This window comes from Pyrus communis, chromosome 16 (assembly GCF_041283825.1).
Source record: "Pyrus communis isolate YQ-2024b chromosome 16, ASM4128382v1, whole genome shotgun sequence".
NCBI lineage: Eukaryota > Viridiplantae > Streptophyta > Magnoliopsida > Rosales > Rosaceae > Pyrus > Pyrus communis.
Window position 1 is genome coordinate 7,019,859 of NC_142580.1, and position 15,468 is coordinate 7,035,326.

At 36.9% G+C, this 15,468-nt stretch overlaps 3 protein-coding genes across 5 annotated transcripts; 2 read left to right on the top strand and 1 right to left on the bottom strand.

Moving 5' to 3' along the window:
- Positions 1-1,227: 1,227 nt before the first annotated feature.
- LOC137731104 (putative arabinosyltransferase ARAD1) lies at positions 1,228-4,496 on the top strand. Its single transcript, XM_068470184.2, has 4 exons — positions 1,228-1,955; positions 2,490-2,786; positions 2,884-2,979; positions 3,474-4,496. The coding sequence occupies exons 1-4, from the start codon at positions 1,446-1,448 to the stop codon at positions 3,897-3,899; spliced, it is 1,329 nt and encodes a 442-aa protein (XP_068326285.2). The 5' UTR covers positions 1,228-1,445; the 3' UTR covers positions 3,900-4,496.
- A 62-nt stretch (positions 4,497-4,558) lies between these two features.
- LOC137731105 (sulfite oxidase) lies at positions 4,559-7,839 on the bottom strand. 2 transcript variants are annotated; one of them, XM_068470186.2, is made up of 12 exons: positions 7,648-7,839; positions 7,452-7,567; positions 6,536-6,598; positions 6,412-6,448; positions 6,240-6,321; positions 6,027-6,145; positions 5,856-5,951; positions 5,654-5,764; positions 5,462-5,563; positions 5,270-5,317; positions 4,950-5,165; positions 4,559-4,877 (listed from the first exon to the last, which is right to left on the bottom strand). In XM_068470186.2, the coding sequence occupies exons 1-12, from the start codon at positions 7,720-7,722 to the stop codon at positions 4,761-4,763; spliced, it is 1,182 nt and encodes a 393-aa protein (XP_068326287.2). In that variant the 5' UTR covers positions 7,723-7,839; the 3' UTR covers positions 4,559-4,760. The 2 variants fall into 2 exon arrangements, with proteins under 2 accessions (XP_068326287.2, XP_088544051.1); XM_088687925.1 differs by having other exon boundaries at positions 6,240-6,324; positions 7,648-7,809.
- Positions 7,840-10,393: 2,554 nt separating this feature from the next.
- On the top strand, positions 10,394-13,753 carry LOC137732533 (flavonoid 3',5'-methyltransferase). Of its 2 annotated transcripts, none has more exons than XM_068471852.2 (5): positions 10,394-10,540; positions 11,362-11,447; positions 11,571-11,715; positions 11,843-11,974; positions 13,297-13,753. In XM_068471852.2, the coding sequence occupies exons 1-5, from the start codon at positions 10,487-10,489 to the stop codon at positions 13,588-13,590; spliced, it is 711 nt and encodes a 236-aa protein (XP_068327953.2). In that variant the 5' UTR covers positions 10,394-10,486; the 3' UTR covers positions 13,591-13,753. The 2 variants fall into 2 exon arrangements, with proteins under 2 accessions (XP_068327953.2, XP_068327955.2); XM_068471854.2 differs by having other exon boundaries at positions 13,300-13,753.
- The last annotated feature ends 1,715 nt before the right edge of the window (positions 13,754-15,468 follow it).

The following is a 15,468-nucleotide window of genomic DNA, read 5'->3' on the forward strand; positions in this document are numbered from 1 at the left end:
TCATTTTGCCTAAAAAGCCTCTATAATCTACCAAAAATTTTGTGTTTCTGTAACTCAATTGTTTTTTTATAGTGTAAAGCTTTAAATGATTGTATTTATTAGAAAAATTGTTGAAACCAAATTTTTATTGTTTGAAATGCTAGTGGAAGAAGGGATCCGTCATTAAACTAATCAAAAATAAAATTGGCGTTAATGTCAATTTGACTTCTAATCACAAAAACTTCTTTGACAAAAAAAAATACAAAGGTTTCAAATTGAGTCAGTAAATAATACTTTGTTTGTAATGATTTTTTATGTTAAATATGCATAGTGGCGTCTCTACTTAGAATTTGACATTCTCTTTGGATATGCTTTAATAAGATTTTTTGGGTAAATTTAACAAGAAATTATAGAAAAATCAAGCTCCAACAAACTAGCTAAATCCCTAACTATCTTAACTTTGTGAACAATAACTAGCTAGATTTAACAAGGAGGAGAGAGAGTTAAAAACTATAAAATTGCATTGTTTATAAACTTCAAGAGAAGAAAAAGGGCTTGGATTGTTATTTTTATGAAAAAATAATATTAAAGTATTTTAACTTAACATAAAATAGCTAGTGTTGTTGGAATTGATGAACAACTAAATTAACATTTGAGTTATTTGGCTAGCTACAATAAAATAAAAGGAAAATTAATGAAAATGACTTGAAAATTTTGAGTTTTAACAATAAGGACAAAATAAAAGGTAAAGTGAATAATACCAGTATTGACTTTTTAGTGTAAAAATGTGGTTTTTCGTTAAAGTGAACAATACCAAGAGTTTTTTATTAAAGTTCTCTAAAATAAACTTGGCCAATATTGTTGGAGATGCTTTAATACAAAATTATAGAAATAGGATTGGGTTGTTTGGAAGTTTCAAAGTTTTTTTAAAATTTAAGGATTTGGAGGAATTTTATTGTATTTTTTATGTTAAATCCACGTAATTATATTTGAACATCGGATTTTAAATGATTTTAAAAAGTCGAGGATTCGTAAGTAGTCAATTGGCTTGATGGTTGGGTTTTTCTCTTTATAGTAATATCACTTATGACGGAAATTGTTAATCAGAAATATTCTAAAAACCGCATGGCACTAGTAGAACGGCACAAGAGCCTAGCGCTAAATAAAGAATAAAATAAAATTGAGTAAAATTGATCTTCGGATTTTAAAATTTTGCTTATTTTTTCTAATAATTCAACCACTTGTATTGTGATAAGTGATGTACCAGTTCGTGTCTTCGAAAGAAAGAAATCTCTCTACTGACTGCTGACTAGAAAATTCTTTTCTTTTGTTCCTCCCAAGTCCCAAATGAATGCTTGAAGCAAAGCAATGGCCCAAGGCGTGAAAAGTGCATCGATTTTGCCTCCCTAACCAAATCAAACGGACAGTTGAGTCCCAGTACTATTATACTGCCCGCGCACCCAGTAATGCCAAACGCCAGATCTCACAAAATGTACGGAAAAGCCGCCTTCGCCCTCATCATCGCCTTCCTCCTCCTCCTCACCTACTCAATCTTCATCGGCACCGTCGACATCCGATCCTACTTCCTCCCGCTCCTCCCCTCATCGCCGCCGTCGGTTGTCCAGTCCCTCTGCGCCACCACCTCCCCGCCTCTCAAGGTCTACATGTACGATCTCCCGCGCCGCTTCAACGTCGGAATTATGAACCGCCGGAGCACCGACCAGACTCCTGTCACCGCCCGGACTTGGCCTCCGTGGCCAAAGAACTCCGGGCTCAAGAGGCAGCACAGTATTGAGTACTGGATGATGGGCTCGCTTTTGTTCGACGGTAATGGCGGTGACGGGAGAGAGGCGGTTAGGGTTTCTGATCCGGAATTGGCCGATGCGTTCTTTGTGCCGTTTTTCTCTTCGTTGAGCTTCAATACTCATGGGCACAACATGACAGACCCGGCTACTCGGATTGATCGCCAATTGCAGGTAAACATTGGGTTTTGACTGTTGATTTTTAAATTTGATAGTTGGGTGTTGAATTGGGTCGTTGAAAACATCGAATTCCGGTGGCTTGATTGAGTTTCTTTACCCTATTTGTATTGGACATGAAAGTTTCATTTCTAAGTTGTAGTTTTGTAGGCAATTGAACAGAGTCTTCTGCTGAAATTGAGATTAAAGTGGTTAGCTGAGCTTAGATGCGATGTAAAAACTGGGATTTTCTTGTTTAGCTGACATATCGAATTCGAGACCCGGGCCTTGTTTGATTTCTTCATTTATACAAGAAATTGTAGAACAATTTTTAGTAAGTTAGAATGTGTCTCCACTTGTTATCTTTACTTGGTCTTTGTCAACAGGCTTCTCAAAGTTTAAGTCCTCTCTCTAGCGCTACAGATTTTTCAAATCACTGTCAAATAGATCCTTGTGGTGTTTCCAATTGACCTTTTTCTGTGTGGAATTCCATAGTCTTGTTATGACTAAACTTTCTTTTTTTTTTTTTTTTTTTTTTTTTTCTGATTTCAGATAGATTTATTGAAAATCTTGGGAGAATCAAAGTACTGGCAAAGATCTGGAGGGCGAGACCATGTTATCCCTTTGACACATCCCAATGCTTTCAGATTTCTTCGACCACAGGTCAATGCGTCAATTCAGATTGTTGTAGATTTTGGCAGGTATCCTCATTTAATGTCAAATCTGAGCAAAGATGTGGTCACCCCATACGTACATGTTGTGGATTCCTTTACAGATGATGACCGTCCAGATCCATTTGAGTCCCGTACTACGCTTCTGTTCTTCCAGGGAAGGACATACAGGAAAGATGTATGTTAGCTTCAAAGTTGCTTGAAATAACAGCATCCCATCTTGAAACCTTGTACTTCGATCTACAATTGATTATCTACGGTCTTGTTATATGCAGGAAGGCATTGTTCGTGTTAAACTGGCAAAAGTCTTAGCTGGTTATGATGATGTTCACTATGAGCGAAGTGTTGCAACAGGAGAGAACATAAAATCGGTATGCATTGAGTATGGAGTTTTATAATGGGTCATAGGTGATATTGTTTCGTGCATATTCTTTATCCTGGAAAATATGGTTTTAAACACTAGTCACTGGAAATGATTCTTTGTCGTCCTTGGCATCATTTACATTTCTTTATGATCTTTAGCCTTCTTATTAAAACTATTTATGTGCATACCGTAGTCCCCCTACTTGTACTTTCTATCTGAATATCTAATGCAATGATCGCAAGAATAAATTCCTTACTTTTAAGTTTATTCAAGAAGGTTTTTAATATATGCCCTCACATAAAGAAGACGGGAAGGTTGAGGGTGCATGGAAGGTTGGAAACTTACATTTATGTGATCTGCTTTTTCCTTCGGATGGATAACTTTCCATTGGCATAGGAGGATTTTTTTGGTAGCCATCAGAAGTTTGAGGAATGATTCATTTATTAATGTATAAATATAACTTCTAATGTTTCTCGTTCGTTTGTCTTTCTGTTATCTCAGTCTACGCAACGGATGCGTTTATCAAAATTCTGTCTGCATCCTGCTGGAGACACTCCTTCATCTTGTCGCCTATTTGATGCTATTGTGAGCCACTGTGTTCCTGTCATCGTGAGTGATGAAATTGAGCTCCCGTTTGAGGATGAAATTGACTACACCAAATTCTCACTATTCTTCTCATTCAAAGAGGCTTTGAAACCTGATTACATGGTTAATCAGCTCCGTAATGTTTCAAAGGAGAGATGGATTGAAATGTGGAGGACACTTAAGAATATCTCCCACCATTTTGAATTCAATTACCCCCCAGAGAAAGAGGATGCAGTCAATATGCTATGGAGACAGGTGAAGCACAAGCTCTCTGCTGTCAAACTCTCTGTACATAGAATCCAAAGGTTGAAAATACCAGACTGGTGGCGGAGGAGAAAGTGATTTCAGGAGCTTGCGTTTGTTGTATATTCAAGATCCTTTTTTCCATCATAGTGACAACCCTTAACGGGGTAAAGAAATATAGGCACCACAACACCCACAGATTCTGCGGGTAATGTTTGAGAGATTCAATAGCGTTCTTCATAGCTTGCGACTTGTCTATTCGTTGACCCTGCCAATTCTCTGTGTCATTTGAGAGGTTCAGTACCGTTCTTCAAGTCACATATTGGGAGGTACTTTCTCTTGATGATCAGTTGCATCGGGTCACTAATTTTTTAACAATTGCTAGTTGTCGGACTTCCGAGCACTGTAAATTTATTTGAGTTCTAATGTTGTAATAACACGACTGTCCGCATTGCTGCTGATTTTGGCTATCGTGATATATTTTCTAGCTTGCGCAATGCAGAAAAATGGTGTATAGTATCCTTGGGTAGTCGTCCAGTTGATTTTCGACGAGATGGCTAAACAAATTAGCGGCCCTTCCCAAGAAATGTGGTTTCCAATTAGGCTATTCAGATCGATGTCTATGTAATATTTGCTTAATGAAACTGGATTGCTGAAGGCAGCATCTAAATTGGTATCAGATCGAGAGTTTTCTAACTTGAATTTCATATGATTCGAAACACCGCTCGGGAAATAAATCAGTATGAATCTTACATATCTTATAGAGAATGATTGCATATTTATGAACGAACATGTCAAACTGGAAACAAAGTGATATGGTGCCAACTGAAATCCCCAGGTTCTGTAGTAGGCTAAGAATCCTGGTTGCTTGAATTACATACAGAGCTTACCCTTAAAACACCGAGCAACTCTCGAAGAGCGTACAATGTGTACACCAGAAAATATTCGAACGAAAAAGAATCACAAATCGGTGTGTTCAACGTGAATTCGAACCCTATGCCACGATGTGTTCAGTATTCCTCTCAGGTTCCAGATGGCGTCCACATTTTCGGGTTGGACGTTTGCAGCTATATCGATCTGTTCAACAAGATTCATGTGTAAGATAACATGAGCAGAGAACTGGTCGAATTACAAGCAACGGTTACTTACTGCTTTAGCGACGATTTCAGTGCTGCGAGAGACACTCGCCTCAGCCTTAAAAAGCACCCATCCCCACTTGTCACTACTCGTATCATCTGCAACATATGGAGCTCCGCTCTTTTGGTATCGGGTTGCTTCCACCCACGTCTTGCCACCATCAAACGATACATCTACTCGCTCAATCCCCCGCCCACCTCCAGACACGGCATATCCATGAACTACTACCTGCACAGAAACACGCGCTTGTGTGCATAATTACATCACATGGAAGTAAATTGTGAAGGGCAGTGTGACAAAATATAATGACTAATTGTATACAGAAAACGTACTTTTCCAGGCTTTACAGCGTTTTCTTCCTCCAAAGAACAAATTACAGACTGCAGAAACCATCAAACACAATATCCATTATTTCATCAAGAATCATATCAGTAAAGTTAGATACTGAAGCTGCATTGAGCAGTAACGACGTGAAAAGAGTCGTAGCAGGAGGCTAGGAGCAGACTACTGATATCTAGAAGTACCTGAACAGGAAAATCCATCTGAGGCCGCCGGGTTGACCAATCGATATTTTCCCAGTTCACAGTAGGAGGAAACATTTTGTAGTCCCTTTGCATAAAGAATCCCTGTTCAACCACAAAACACAGTTATTACATCCATCTCAGGAGTCACAAGCATAAAGAGTAGGCCACGCAATTGGATTTGTGAAAACCAACCTGGCATTCGTTTTCGATTATGTTGATGGAACTCAGCCATTTGACAGAACGCGCACCTATAACACCCGGAACAACTACACGCAGCGGATACCCGTGATCCCGGTTTAGAGGCTTTAAAATAGCAACATGGTCAGATAGTATAAGAACAATTCAAGAAATTTGATCCAAAACAAAAAGAGTTTCACACAAGCTATTCCTTTACCTCTCCATTCATTTCATATGCTAGTAAAACTTCAGCATCCGAGTTTGTTGCTTGAATCAACGGTATTGACGCCTTGTAGGGTCCTCCTTTTTCCTCCTTAAGAAATCATTGTACCATATAAAACATTCCCGAGTAAGGCGATTAACATGTCGCACAAAAATTGAAGCTCACCTTGCACATATCAACGCTTACAAACTCAACGTGCTTTCCTCCCAACGGGGAAACTGATGCTAACTTAGCGATTCCCGCAAGTTGGAGAACATCAGCGAGTTTAGCCCCACCCCAAACGGCTGAAAGAAGACATAAGACAAACAAACACGATGAAGTTTAAACACTCGCATTTTAACAGTGAAAGAAATTAATGACAGATAGTAGCAAATTTACCGTTTCCAATGGCAGAAACGTCCCAGCCAACGCCTTTCACTGTTTTCACTTTGCTCATTGCAGTTCTTCTGTTACCTGCACACTGCTTAGCTTGAAACAAACCAAATCGAATTACTATCGAGCGGCTGTAACTAAATTATACAATGTTCAGCATCACAGTTAACAAACTTACTTGTAGAGTGGCTGTCACAATGTGCTTCGGCAGATTCCTGTTTTCGCAAAACCGAAATGTTATTGTTTAAGCAGATTAACTAATCATGATTAGGTCTCCCTCCGATATACTAATAAGTACTTACACAATGTCAGCCATTGATATCTCCAAGGGTTTCTCCACCAAACCGCATATAGACAATCGATACCTGCTCCGCCAAATATATTGTAGCCGTCAATGAACGGGTTCTTCACAAACAAGCCCGCAAAAACTCCATTGCCGTAGTCAATAACACCCAAAACACCGTTTTGAAGAACAAAAGAAACTTTGAACCCAATTGTTGTTGCAACAAACATTAACAGTTGACGTCTTTCTCTTTAGTTCGATTCTCGAAGTATTTCTCACCAACATTAAGAGTCGTCACGAGGACTACACTAATTAAGTAAATATAAAGGGGTATAACATTGCTTTGGAGGAGACAATTGAAGATTCATGAAATTGAACAAAAAAGTAAAGAAAAAATTGGTTTGAAGTCTTTTCTCCTCCTAATCTATTCTAAAATACGAAGAGTGAGAATCAAACTCAAGCTTTGAGAAGAGCACGTTGCTACAGTCAACTTAGCAAGCTTATGTTTTTTGAAATTATTAGGCTTTTTTGCCAAAATGGTTCATGAGATTTGCCTAACTCATCATTTTGTTCCCTAAGATTTGAAATCAATAGAAGTAATCCTTGAGATTGTCTACCATTAATCATTTTGAACCTTCGGTGAAAAATTATGTTAAATAAGGATCAAAATGACAAAATTACCTTCAATATAATAAACAATAGCCAAAATGATTTAACAAAAATTGATGGTATTTTTGTCATTTTATTCTTATTTTATGGAGATTTTTCGTTGAAGAACCAAAATGATTGATTGTGGATAAACTCAAAGACCAATTCTATCGATTTCAAATCTTAGGGACCAAAATGAGAAGTTAAACAAATATCAGGGATTATTTTGGCTAAAAAGCCAAATTATTATAAATAAATTATTCTAAAAATGGTAAGATGTTTTTAACCTTTCAATGTCATCCACGACTGGGATAGGGCCATGGTTTCGTTTGTAGAACAAATCCACCGGTGTCACGTACGACTCTATTAACGCCGCACGTGGTGGTTCTGCATTAAAAGGTTCCTGCACGACGCAAAACAGATACATAGACAAGAAAATGGATAAATAAAATAATGACATTAATATTCATGTGATGATCCGACCTGGGAATTAACAAGGAGACTTGGATGACGAGGTGGCTCCTCAGAATAATCAGAAGGGGCTCTTAGACCTGACATTTTACTTACAAATGCAACGAACAGGAAACACAGAGAAAAGCAGGGGGTTTTGTTTCGTTAAAGTTAACCAAATGCTGAAAATAAAAGAGACCACAAGTTTGAAGTTTCTATTTATATGTGGTGGTGGTGGCGGCGGCGCTTGTGAGGTTCTTATACTTCGGATATTTAATTGTTAGATTGTAACAACACATTCTTAATTTTACGATTTTATCAATTTTAAAAGTGTGAATTGATAAAAATGCCCCTAGAGGCAAGATTGACCTTCGTTGGCCGTCGTATCATAACACGTATGAACCATTTTCAGCATATTATCATAGTACTCGTCACTACGAACGCGTGGGCGCAAGCAAAATTGAAATTAGAGTTACGACGAAGATTTTACAAAACTACGAATCCAAAAGATATTTTTGTAAAATTACTATTTTAATTATTTTATTATTTTTAGGCCCACTCATCTTCGTTTTTCGCCTCTCCAGGTTTTAGTGGCCAAGCTTTCGTGTCGACGAGGATTATTGGCAAATGTTGGTATAGGAGAGTACCTTCGATGATATAATTCTTATCTTACTTTTACTGTACTGTACTTATGCTCTGACATTACGTGTGAATTGGGTTCAATCCCACTCACATGCGCACTCTTGCATTTAGTCACTTATAGGTTTAAATTTACTCACGTTTTCCACATCACTACATTTTATGACTTCGTCACCTTCCTGGTGTTGGCCAACACAACTCGATTCGGAGTCTAGTTGGACATTCCGGGTCGAGGTATGACATAGATTGTGGTCAAAGATACGATGACTAGAATTTAACGGTTAAAAATTCAAGATAATAGATACATGGAGCACAAAAGAAATTTTGCATATTCAGTGCTGGTTCGATCGGTTTTTTAACGTTCAGATTATTTTTTGCCCATAGCATGTTGGCTCGGGCCTTTATTCATGGGGAGCAGAAAGCAACATGTATGGTACGCTAAACTACATGATGATGTCTCGTGTGGTGTCAATTTGACTTTTAGAGTATGTTGTATTTTCATGTTCGGACAAAGATGATGAATTGTGGTGAAGATGCACCTGGATGTTATTTGGGATAATCTTAGTGTTTTTTTTTTTTTGGGGGGGGGGGGGTGGGGTTGTTGTGTGTGGTTTGGTGTACCACTAACACTAAATTCCACAACCCAACTATGGCACAACCAGATCAGTACCCATTAAGTTATTCCTCCATTAAAGTACCCAACTTCCTCAATAAGTTTTCAAGTTGCAATGGTCCCTATCAACAGAGTAAAGTAGACATGGAGAACGGTTTCGAAGAAAAGTTGGATGGATTAATGGCTAATGATGATGGATGGTAACTGCAAATAAAATAGTATAGGTGACAAGGCACTGTTATGTGATATTATTAAGACACTCGTAATACCATTATCTTAATAGAATTTTATGTATTGACTTGAATTTTTTAATGACCATTTAATAAATATTGATATTTCAATTTTATTCTGTGATGGGGGTACCTATTAACAACCCAATGAGTTGATTTGCCACCTTTAATCGTTGGTGAAGGAGATAAGAGTAAGGGTGGTGAGATTGTGGTTGCAGCCTAATGTTGGGGTGATGGAGGAGTGGGGGTGGGTACAGTCTTGATGAGGTGGTGATAATGGTGGTAAAGCTGGTGGTCATGGTGGGGGTGGCGGCCATAGAAAGTCGTAGAAGGTTATGGTAGTTGTAAAGATGGTGGTGACGATGGGTAAGGTATATAAGATGGTGGTAGTAGAGATGGCAGTCATGGTAGTGATGACATTGGCGAGTGATCATAAGAGGTTATGGTACGATGGTGGTGGTATTGATAAGGTGATGGTGGGGGTGATAGGGTCATGGTGATGGTCATGGCTAGATGATAGTAGTTGTGGTGGTGTAGTGGCGGTGAGGTGACATTGTTGGTAGTAGAGGTAACGTAGATGCTCATGGTAAGGTGGTGGTGGTGGTAGCCAGAGATAATCATTGTATTAATTATGATGAGTGGTGGAATATATTAGAATTGGGAAAAGTAAAATTCAGCAAAACCTTATGGGTGGTGATTGGATTCACAATTACAAAATATTTATTATAAAAGCACTCAAAGTCTATAAAATCCTTTAAAATCAACGAATTTTTTAATACACATACATCTATGTGAGACTCACAAAAATCTTAATTGAATACCACAAAATTATATTGTATACGCTTGAATTTGATAGTCAAACAAAACTCTATGAAGTCCATCAAATTTTATATACAATAAGAGCTCCAAAATTCATGATAAAAATCTTACAAACTTCATTAAGATCTACGTAAAATTCAAATCAAATCCACATGAACTTATTAAAGGCAACTAAACTCCCTCAAAATCTTTATGTTCATAACTCTGTGAAAATCCATTGAACGTTATATACAATACACTCCTTAATAATTATCTTTTATTTACTAACATTATATCATAAACGTTAAACCAAAACACTGTTCAACAATAACCCTGTTGCATATAAATCATTCTCCACTGAACCATAAATGTAAAACAGCCCAACCAGCCACACGGCCCACTTCTATTAAATAAAAAGTGAAGCCCAGTCCAAAAGTCTGGCACGACCTTTCCTTTTAGGCCATGTTATTGCCGCCTACCCCTTTACTCCCAAATTCCCAATATAAAACACACAATGCACCCAACTGCTTATTTCACAGAAAATTAGAAATTGAAGAAAATAAACATTTGCCCTTTTGTTGTTCACTCAGCCATGGCAGACGACAGACCGGAGAAGATAATCCTCAAAACCCCAGCACTTCTCAAGGTACACTCTCGTTTTCTTTTCTCTAATGTGACCCGTCGCTTCTACGGATCATATGCGCTTCTTATAAAAGAGAGATTCATATTAAACTAGACCGTCATAATGACGTTCTTCCAAACTTATCAGGCATTTTAATTTTCTTACACTGTATCCCATGATTAGTTTGTAACACCACCGTCTTGACCTCCTGTTTCATATGAGTGATTTTCTATCCCTAGTTATTGCCTAGTTCTTTCTCGTTTTCCAGATTTCTTTCTTTCAGATTCGGATTGGAGTTTTCAACATTTTCGTTCTAATTGTTTTTAATAAAAATTTCTCGTACCGTGGAAAAAAAAAAAAAAAAAATCAACATTTATAATCTTTAGTCTTTTCAGCTAAAAGTGAGATGCTTTTTTATTATTAAATTTTTCAATGAGGGAATCAGATTCTTTTTTTTTCTTTTTTTTTTTAAATTATGAGATGGCCATATATCATGATGAACAAGTATATCATGCATGATGTACAAGTGTCCCTGTTTATACGTTCAGTTACAACTCATGAAGCTGCGTGATGCACAAATGTCTATCTTCTGCATTAAACTATTTCCTTTGTCATTTATTTATTTTTTTTTTTAAGAAAACGGTTTGGAATTACGAGTTCGCAATTCGTAAATATATCGTTGTATCAAAAATTCTTGAAATTCAGGTTTACTTGTCCGCATTTTGTTGTTGTTGAAATATTTACAAACTAAAGAAACAGAAGGTGCTAATTATATTTTGCGTTAATTAATGGTCTTATCCTCAAACAACGCAGTCAATTAACGGCCTTAATTTCTGATATTACAGTACATCTTTGAAACAAGCTGCTTTCCAAGAGAACACGAGCAACTGAAGCAACTAAGGGAGGCCACCATCGAGAAATATGCGGTCTGGTAGGGTTTGATATTTGTAGTACTCTTAACGAGGCCACATTTTGCACCCAATCCTCTTGTACGCTTCTTCATAAATGAATGTATAATTACTTGAGCCTGAAGGATTACATTTCGAACACGCAGGAGTCTTATGAATGTGCCTGTAGATGAAGGTCTGCTTCTATCGATGCTTCTGAAGGTGATGAATGCGAAGAAGACGTTGGAGCTCGGTGTCTTCACTGGTTATTCTCTTCTCACTACTGCTCTTGCACTGCCTGCTGATGGCAAAGTATGTAATACTCGTTTATTAATATTATTCATGTGTTTTTTGTTTTTTAAATTTTCTTCGAAATAGTTAGATTAATTTCATCCTTTTACGTGTAGTGGCCAGCTAGATTAATATTTTCAAATTTCAGATAACAGCAATCGATGTAGATAAAGAAGCCTATGAGGTTGGACTGCCATTTATTCAGAAGGCTGGGGTGGAACATAAGATTAACTTCTGCCGGTCAGATGCCTTCACGGTCCTAAATGATCTCATTACCAAAGTAAGTTAATGTTTGTGATTTATGTTGGGAGAAAGTAGGTTAGGCCATTATAATTTATAACGCCGGGTGGCCTGTGTGCATTGGAAATTGTACTTGTGTGTGGTTGGAAGGAACCCATATACAGTGGAGCTCTTACCAGAGTGCATGCCCGTTAAGCTGGTCAAGCTGGCCCACCTAAGTTTGTCTCTATATTTCAAGCAATTTTTAAAAGGCGAAGGCATGAGTGAGGCGTTTGATGGATAGCCTTACCTAGACGAAAGCTTTAAAGCGTGAGTCAAAGCCTCACGAGACCTAATTTTTTAATACATATTTTATACATATAAAAATATAATAGTTACAGACAAGTTTAACTCACATAACCAGACTTAATCAAGCAATCAAATTAATCAATTTCAAACATCTACTTAAGTAAGTGGCTATTTATGTGAGAGTTTTGGATGATATTTGGGTGGGATAGGTAGTCTTAAAAAAAGAGAAGAATAATATAACAATAAGAAAATAATAATCCAAATAAAATGATGTTTTCTTTTCTACGGCCAATCATGAGAATATTCAGGAAAATAATAAAAACAAAAACAAAACAATGCTTATCTAATATATATCTAGTATATGAGAAAATAAATATTAGGAATAAAAAAGTGAAGAGAAAAGAGATAGTGGGGTAACAAATGTCTTTATAGTGGGATTAGTTTAAAAAAAAGTGAAGATAATGGGGTAATAAACGTGACAAAGTGGAGTCAGTTTAAGCATTAAAAAAGAAAAAAATAAATAAAAACACCAACTTAGCCTAAAAAACCTAGCCTTCTTCTTCATCTTCTTCATCTACTTCGCTGGTGTTCATGGCCTGCAACTCAAAACAGCTCTACAACTCTCAAAAAATTCCAGATTTTTGAAACTTAAAAAAGAAAAAGGGACGCCCAATTGATGCCTCAGGCTCCTAGGCGCGCCCCAAGAAGCCTAGGGGTGTATTTTGCCAACTCCCTTAAAATAGAGGCAAAAATGGTGCAGCCCCGTCTCCAAGGCCGCCTAGGCGCGCCCCAAGCCGAGTCTTTTAAAACACTGATTTCGAGTAACAAATTGGTAAATATGAATAGCATTTGTCTTTAAAACAAAGAGAAAGCTACATTGTTATGGAGAATGTTATCTGCACTCTCAAATTAGCATGTTAAACCTCTTCTATGAGTGTTTAATAATATAATGTTGATTCTGAGTAAATAATGATGAATTTGGGATGTAATATATCATCACGATACTTAGCTTAAGTAATAAGTAGTAGTTAGTATATTATTTGATTTGGAGAATTAAACGTGCAATCAATTAAGCAGGGGGAGGAAGAAGGGAGCTTTGATTTTGCATTTGTGGATGCCGACAAGGACTCCTACATGGGATATCACAAGCTGCTGATGAAGCTTGTGAAGGTTGGAGGAATCATAGCTTATGATAACACATTGTGGTTTGGGACAGTGGCGGAGCCTGAGGAGAATGTGCAAGAATTTGCAAGGAAAGGCAGAAAACATTTGCTGGAACTCAACAGCTTTCTCGCCGCGGATGACCGTGTTGAGCTAGCCGTTGTTTCCATCGGAGATGGACTCACCCTCTGCAGGCGTCTCTGTTAGCTTACTGAGCAAGAAACAACTCTCATTTTGAAGTTTTCTAATAAATAATTAAGACAGTTTTATCTGTGGTAATTAAAATGGTTATGAACATCATCTTGGTTGCCTTCTTAATGAACTTCATTTAATCTTGGGAGATTTTCTATTCCAAATTTTAAACATAAAATTAATGTGGGTTTTATTTATTTTGATTTTAAAAAAGTTTTTGTCATTTAGTATTATGGTCTGGTGGTTTTCTCTTCACTCATCCCCTTAATGTAAAAATATCGATGTGCTAAAATTTTTTTTTTGTTTTTTTTGCTTTTATTTTTTTGGAAACAAGGAAATTCTGTTTTAATTACATTTGGGAAATGCTTGTGATTTGCTACCGGCCACCGACTGGGGATATGTCCGACTAACCTAATGGTTTATGGTGGGCTTAACGTGACCTTAGCATTTGGGCTTTTGCTTCTACCCCGTTTTTTGAATGATCATTTTCTCCTAGCATATAGCCCAAATGAATACCAACTTGAAAAATACCCTAAAATTTAACATAGATACTTATTTTTGAACTTCCTTTTGTAGTACATGATCAGTGAGACACTCAAAGTCTCAAATGATGATATATTTTTAATAATACGGTAATATCTCTTCAGAGTAAGAAAGAGTTAAATAAAACATGTTTATCATCATCGTGGCATCCCAAACCATTAATACAATGTCATGTATAAGACTCTCAACATGACCTTATAAAAATGGCCCGCGACGTTACAATAATTGTAGACCTGTTTCATTTAAGTTCTTTCCTAGAATAGAGATCGTAATGTGCTATTTTGTAGGTTTTCCCTCTTACTTGTCAACCACAAAGAAAACCAATTCTCATGTGGCCGTGGAGTAGAACAAAATACTCCTCAAGTTTGATTTCCCAAACTCTCGTGGTTGAAAGCTGACAAGTCCAGTTTGCGTAATATGAAGAGAGATTGGGTTGCTCAACTTTTCTTTTTCTTTCCTTCTTGGCAGATCTTGAACTCGGTTTCAATTTCTACTTTATGTCTCCTTTGGGTGACAGCCACAGCTACTCTTGGTATCTTATCCTCTTTACAAGCCAAAAGACTGTCACATTATGATTTTGCTAATTAGCTCTAAGTGTGGTGCTAATCATCTTATTAAGATTTTAATCCCACACCTAATGCAGGTTAGTGAAGTTGCATTTTCTCATTTACATTTTATTAGAGAGACAAATGTTATTAGTGTGATTATTAATGAATCAACCACAACCAACTAGCAATTAATAGCTTGTTTGGATGTACTTTTAAACTGATTGAAAGCGCTTTTAGGAAAAATAGTTTTAGGTTCCAAAAGCACTTGAAACACCAGTTATGTGCTTCTTCAAGGAAGCACTTTAAGTCATTTTCCAGAATTCACTTGCATTTTTAGTAAATATTGGTTCTAAAAACATTTTCACCAAAAACGATTTCAGTCATTTTAAAAACACATTCAAATAAGCTCTAAGACTTGTTGGGAATGGTTGAGCGCTTTCATATAATAAAAAACATATGTGATAACATTTTGCAGAAAAAATTGAAAATAATCCTTGATTCAAAGACCTTGTAACTTTCTTACAGAAAGTGTTTATAAGTGATTTTTACATAAGCATTTTGAATTGGATCTTAAAGTTTGTTTAAGACTGTTTCTAGAAGGGCTAAACAACGATTTCTACCAACTAAACACACATGTGCATACTAACACAAAAAAAAACACTTGTGCGTTGTAATGATTCCCATACAAGCATTTTCAAATGAATTTGTGGCACACTCTCCCAGATATCAGAAAAGGTCTTAAGTTCGAGTTACCTTCACGTTAAAAAAAAAAAATGAAAAAGGCTAATGATCAATCAAAATG

What these genes read in the sequence shown, in the direction of transcription:
- LOC137732533 (XM_068471852.2), top strand. Translation starts at nt 10,487, where the DNA reads ATGGCAGACGACAGACCGGAGAAGATAATCCTCAAAACCCCAGCACTT. An exon ending in AAACCCCAGCACTTCTCAAG is followed by an intron (nt 10,541 to 11,361) that starts GTACACTCTCGT and finishes CTGATATTACAG; the next exon opens with TACATCTTTGAAACAAGCTG. An exon ending in CACTGCCTGCTGATGGCAAA is followed by an intron (nt 11,716 to 11,842) that starts GTATGTAATACT and finishes TTCAAATTTCAG; the next exon opens with ATAACAGCAATCGATGTAGA.
- LOC137731104 (XM_068470184.2), top strand. Translation starts at nt 1,446, where the DNA reads ATGCCAAACGCCAGATCTCACAAAATGTACGGAAAAGCCGCCTTCGCC. An exon ending in GAAGGACATACAGGAAAGAT is followed by an intron (nt 2,787 to 2,883) that starts GTATGTTAGCTT and finishes TGTTATATGCAG; the next exon opens with GAAGGCATTGTTCGTGTTAA. An exon ending in CAGGAGAGAACATAAAATCG is followed by an intron (nt 2,980 to 3,473) that starts GTATGCATTGAG and finishes CTGTTATCTCAG; the next exon opens with TCTACGCAACGGATGCGTTT.
- LOC137731105 (XM_088687925.1), bottom strand. Translation starts at nt 7,722, where the DNA reads ATGTCAGGTCTAAGAGCCCCTTCTGATTATTCTGAGGAGCCACCTCGT. An exon ending in AGATGGATTTTCCTGTTCAG is followed by an intron (nt 5,318 to 5,461) that starts GTACTTCTAGAT and finishes TGGTTTCTGCAG; the next exon opens with TCTGTAATTTGTTCTTTGGA. An exon ending in CTGAAATCGTCGCTAAAGCA is followed by an intron (nt 4,878 to 4,949) that starts GTAAGTAACCGT and finishes CTTGTTGAACAG; the next exon opens with ATCGATATAGCTGCAAACGT.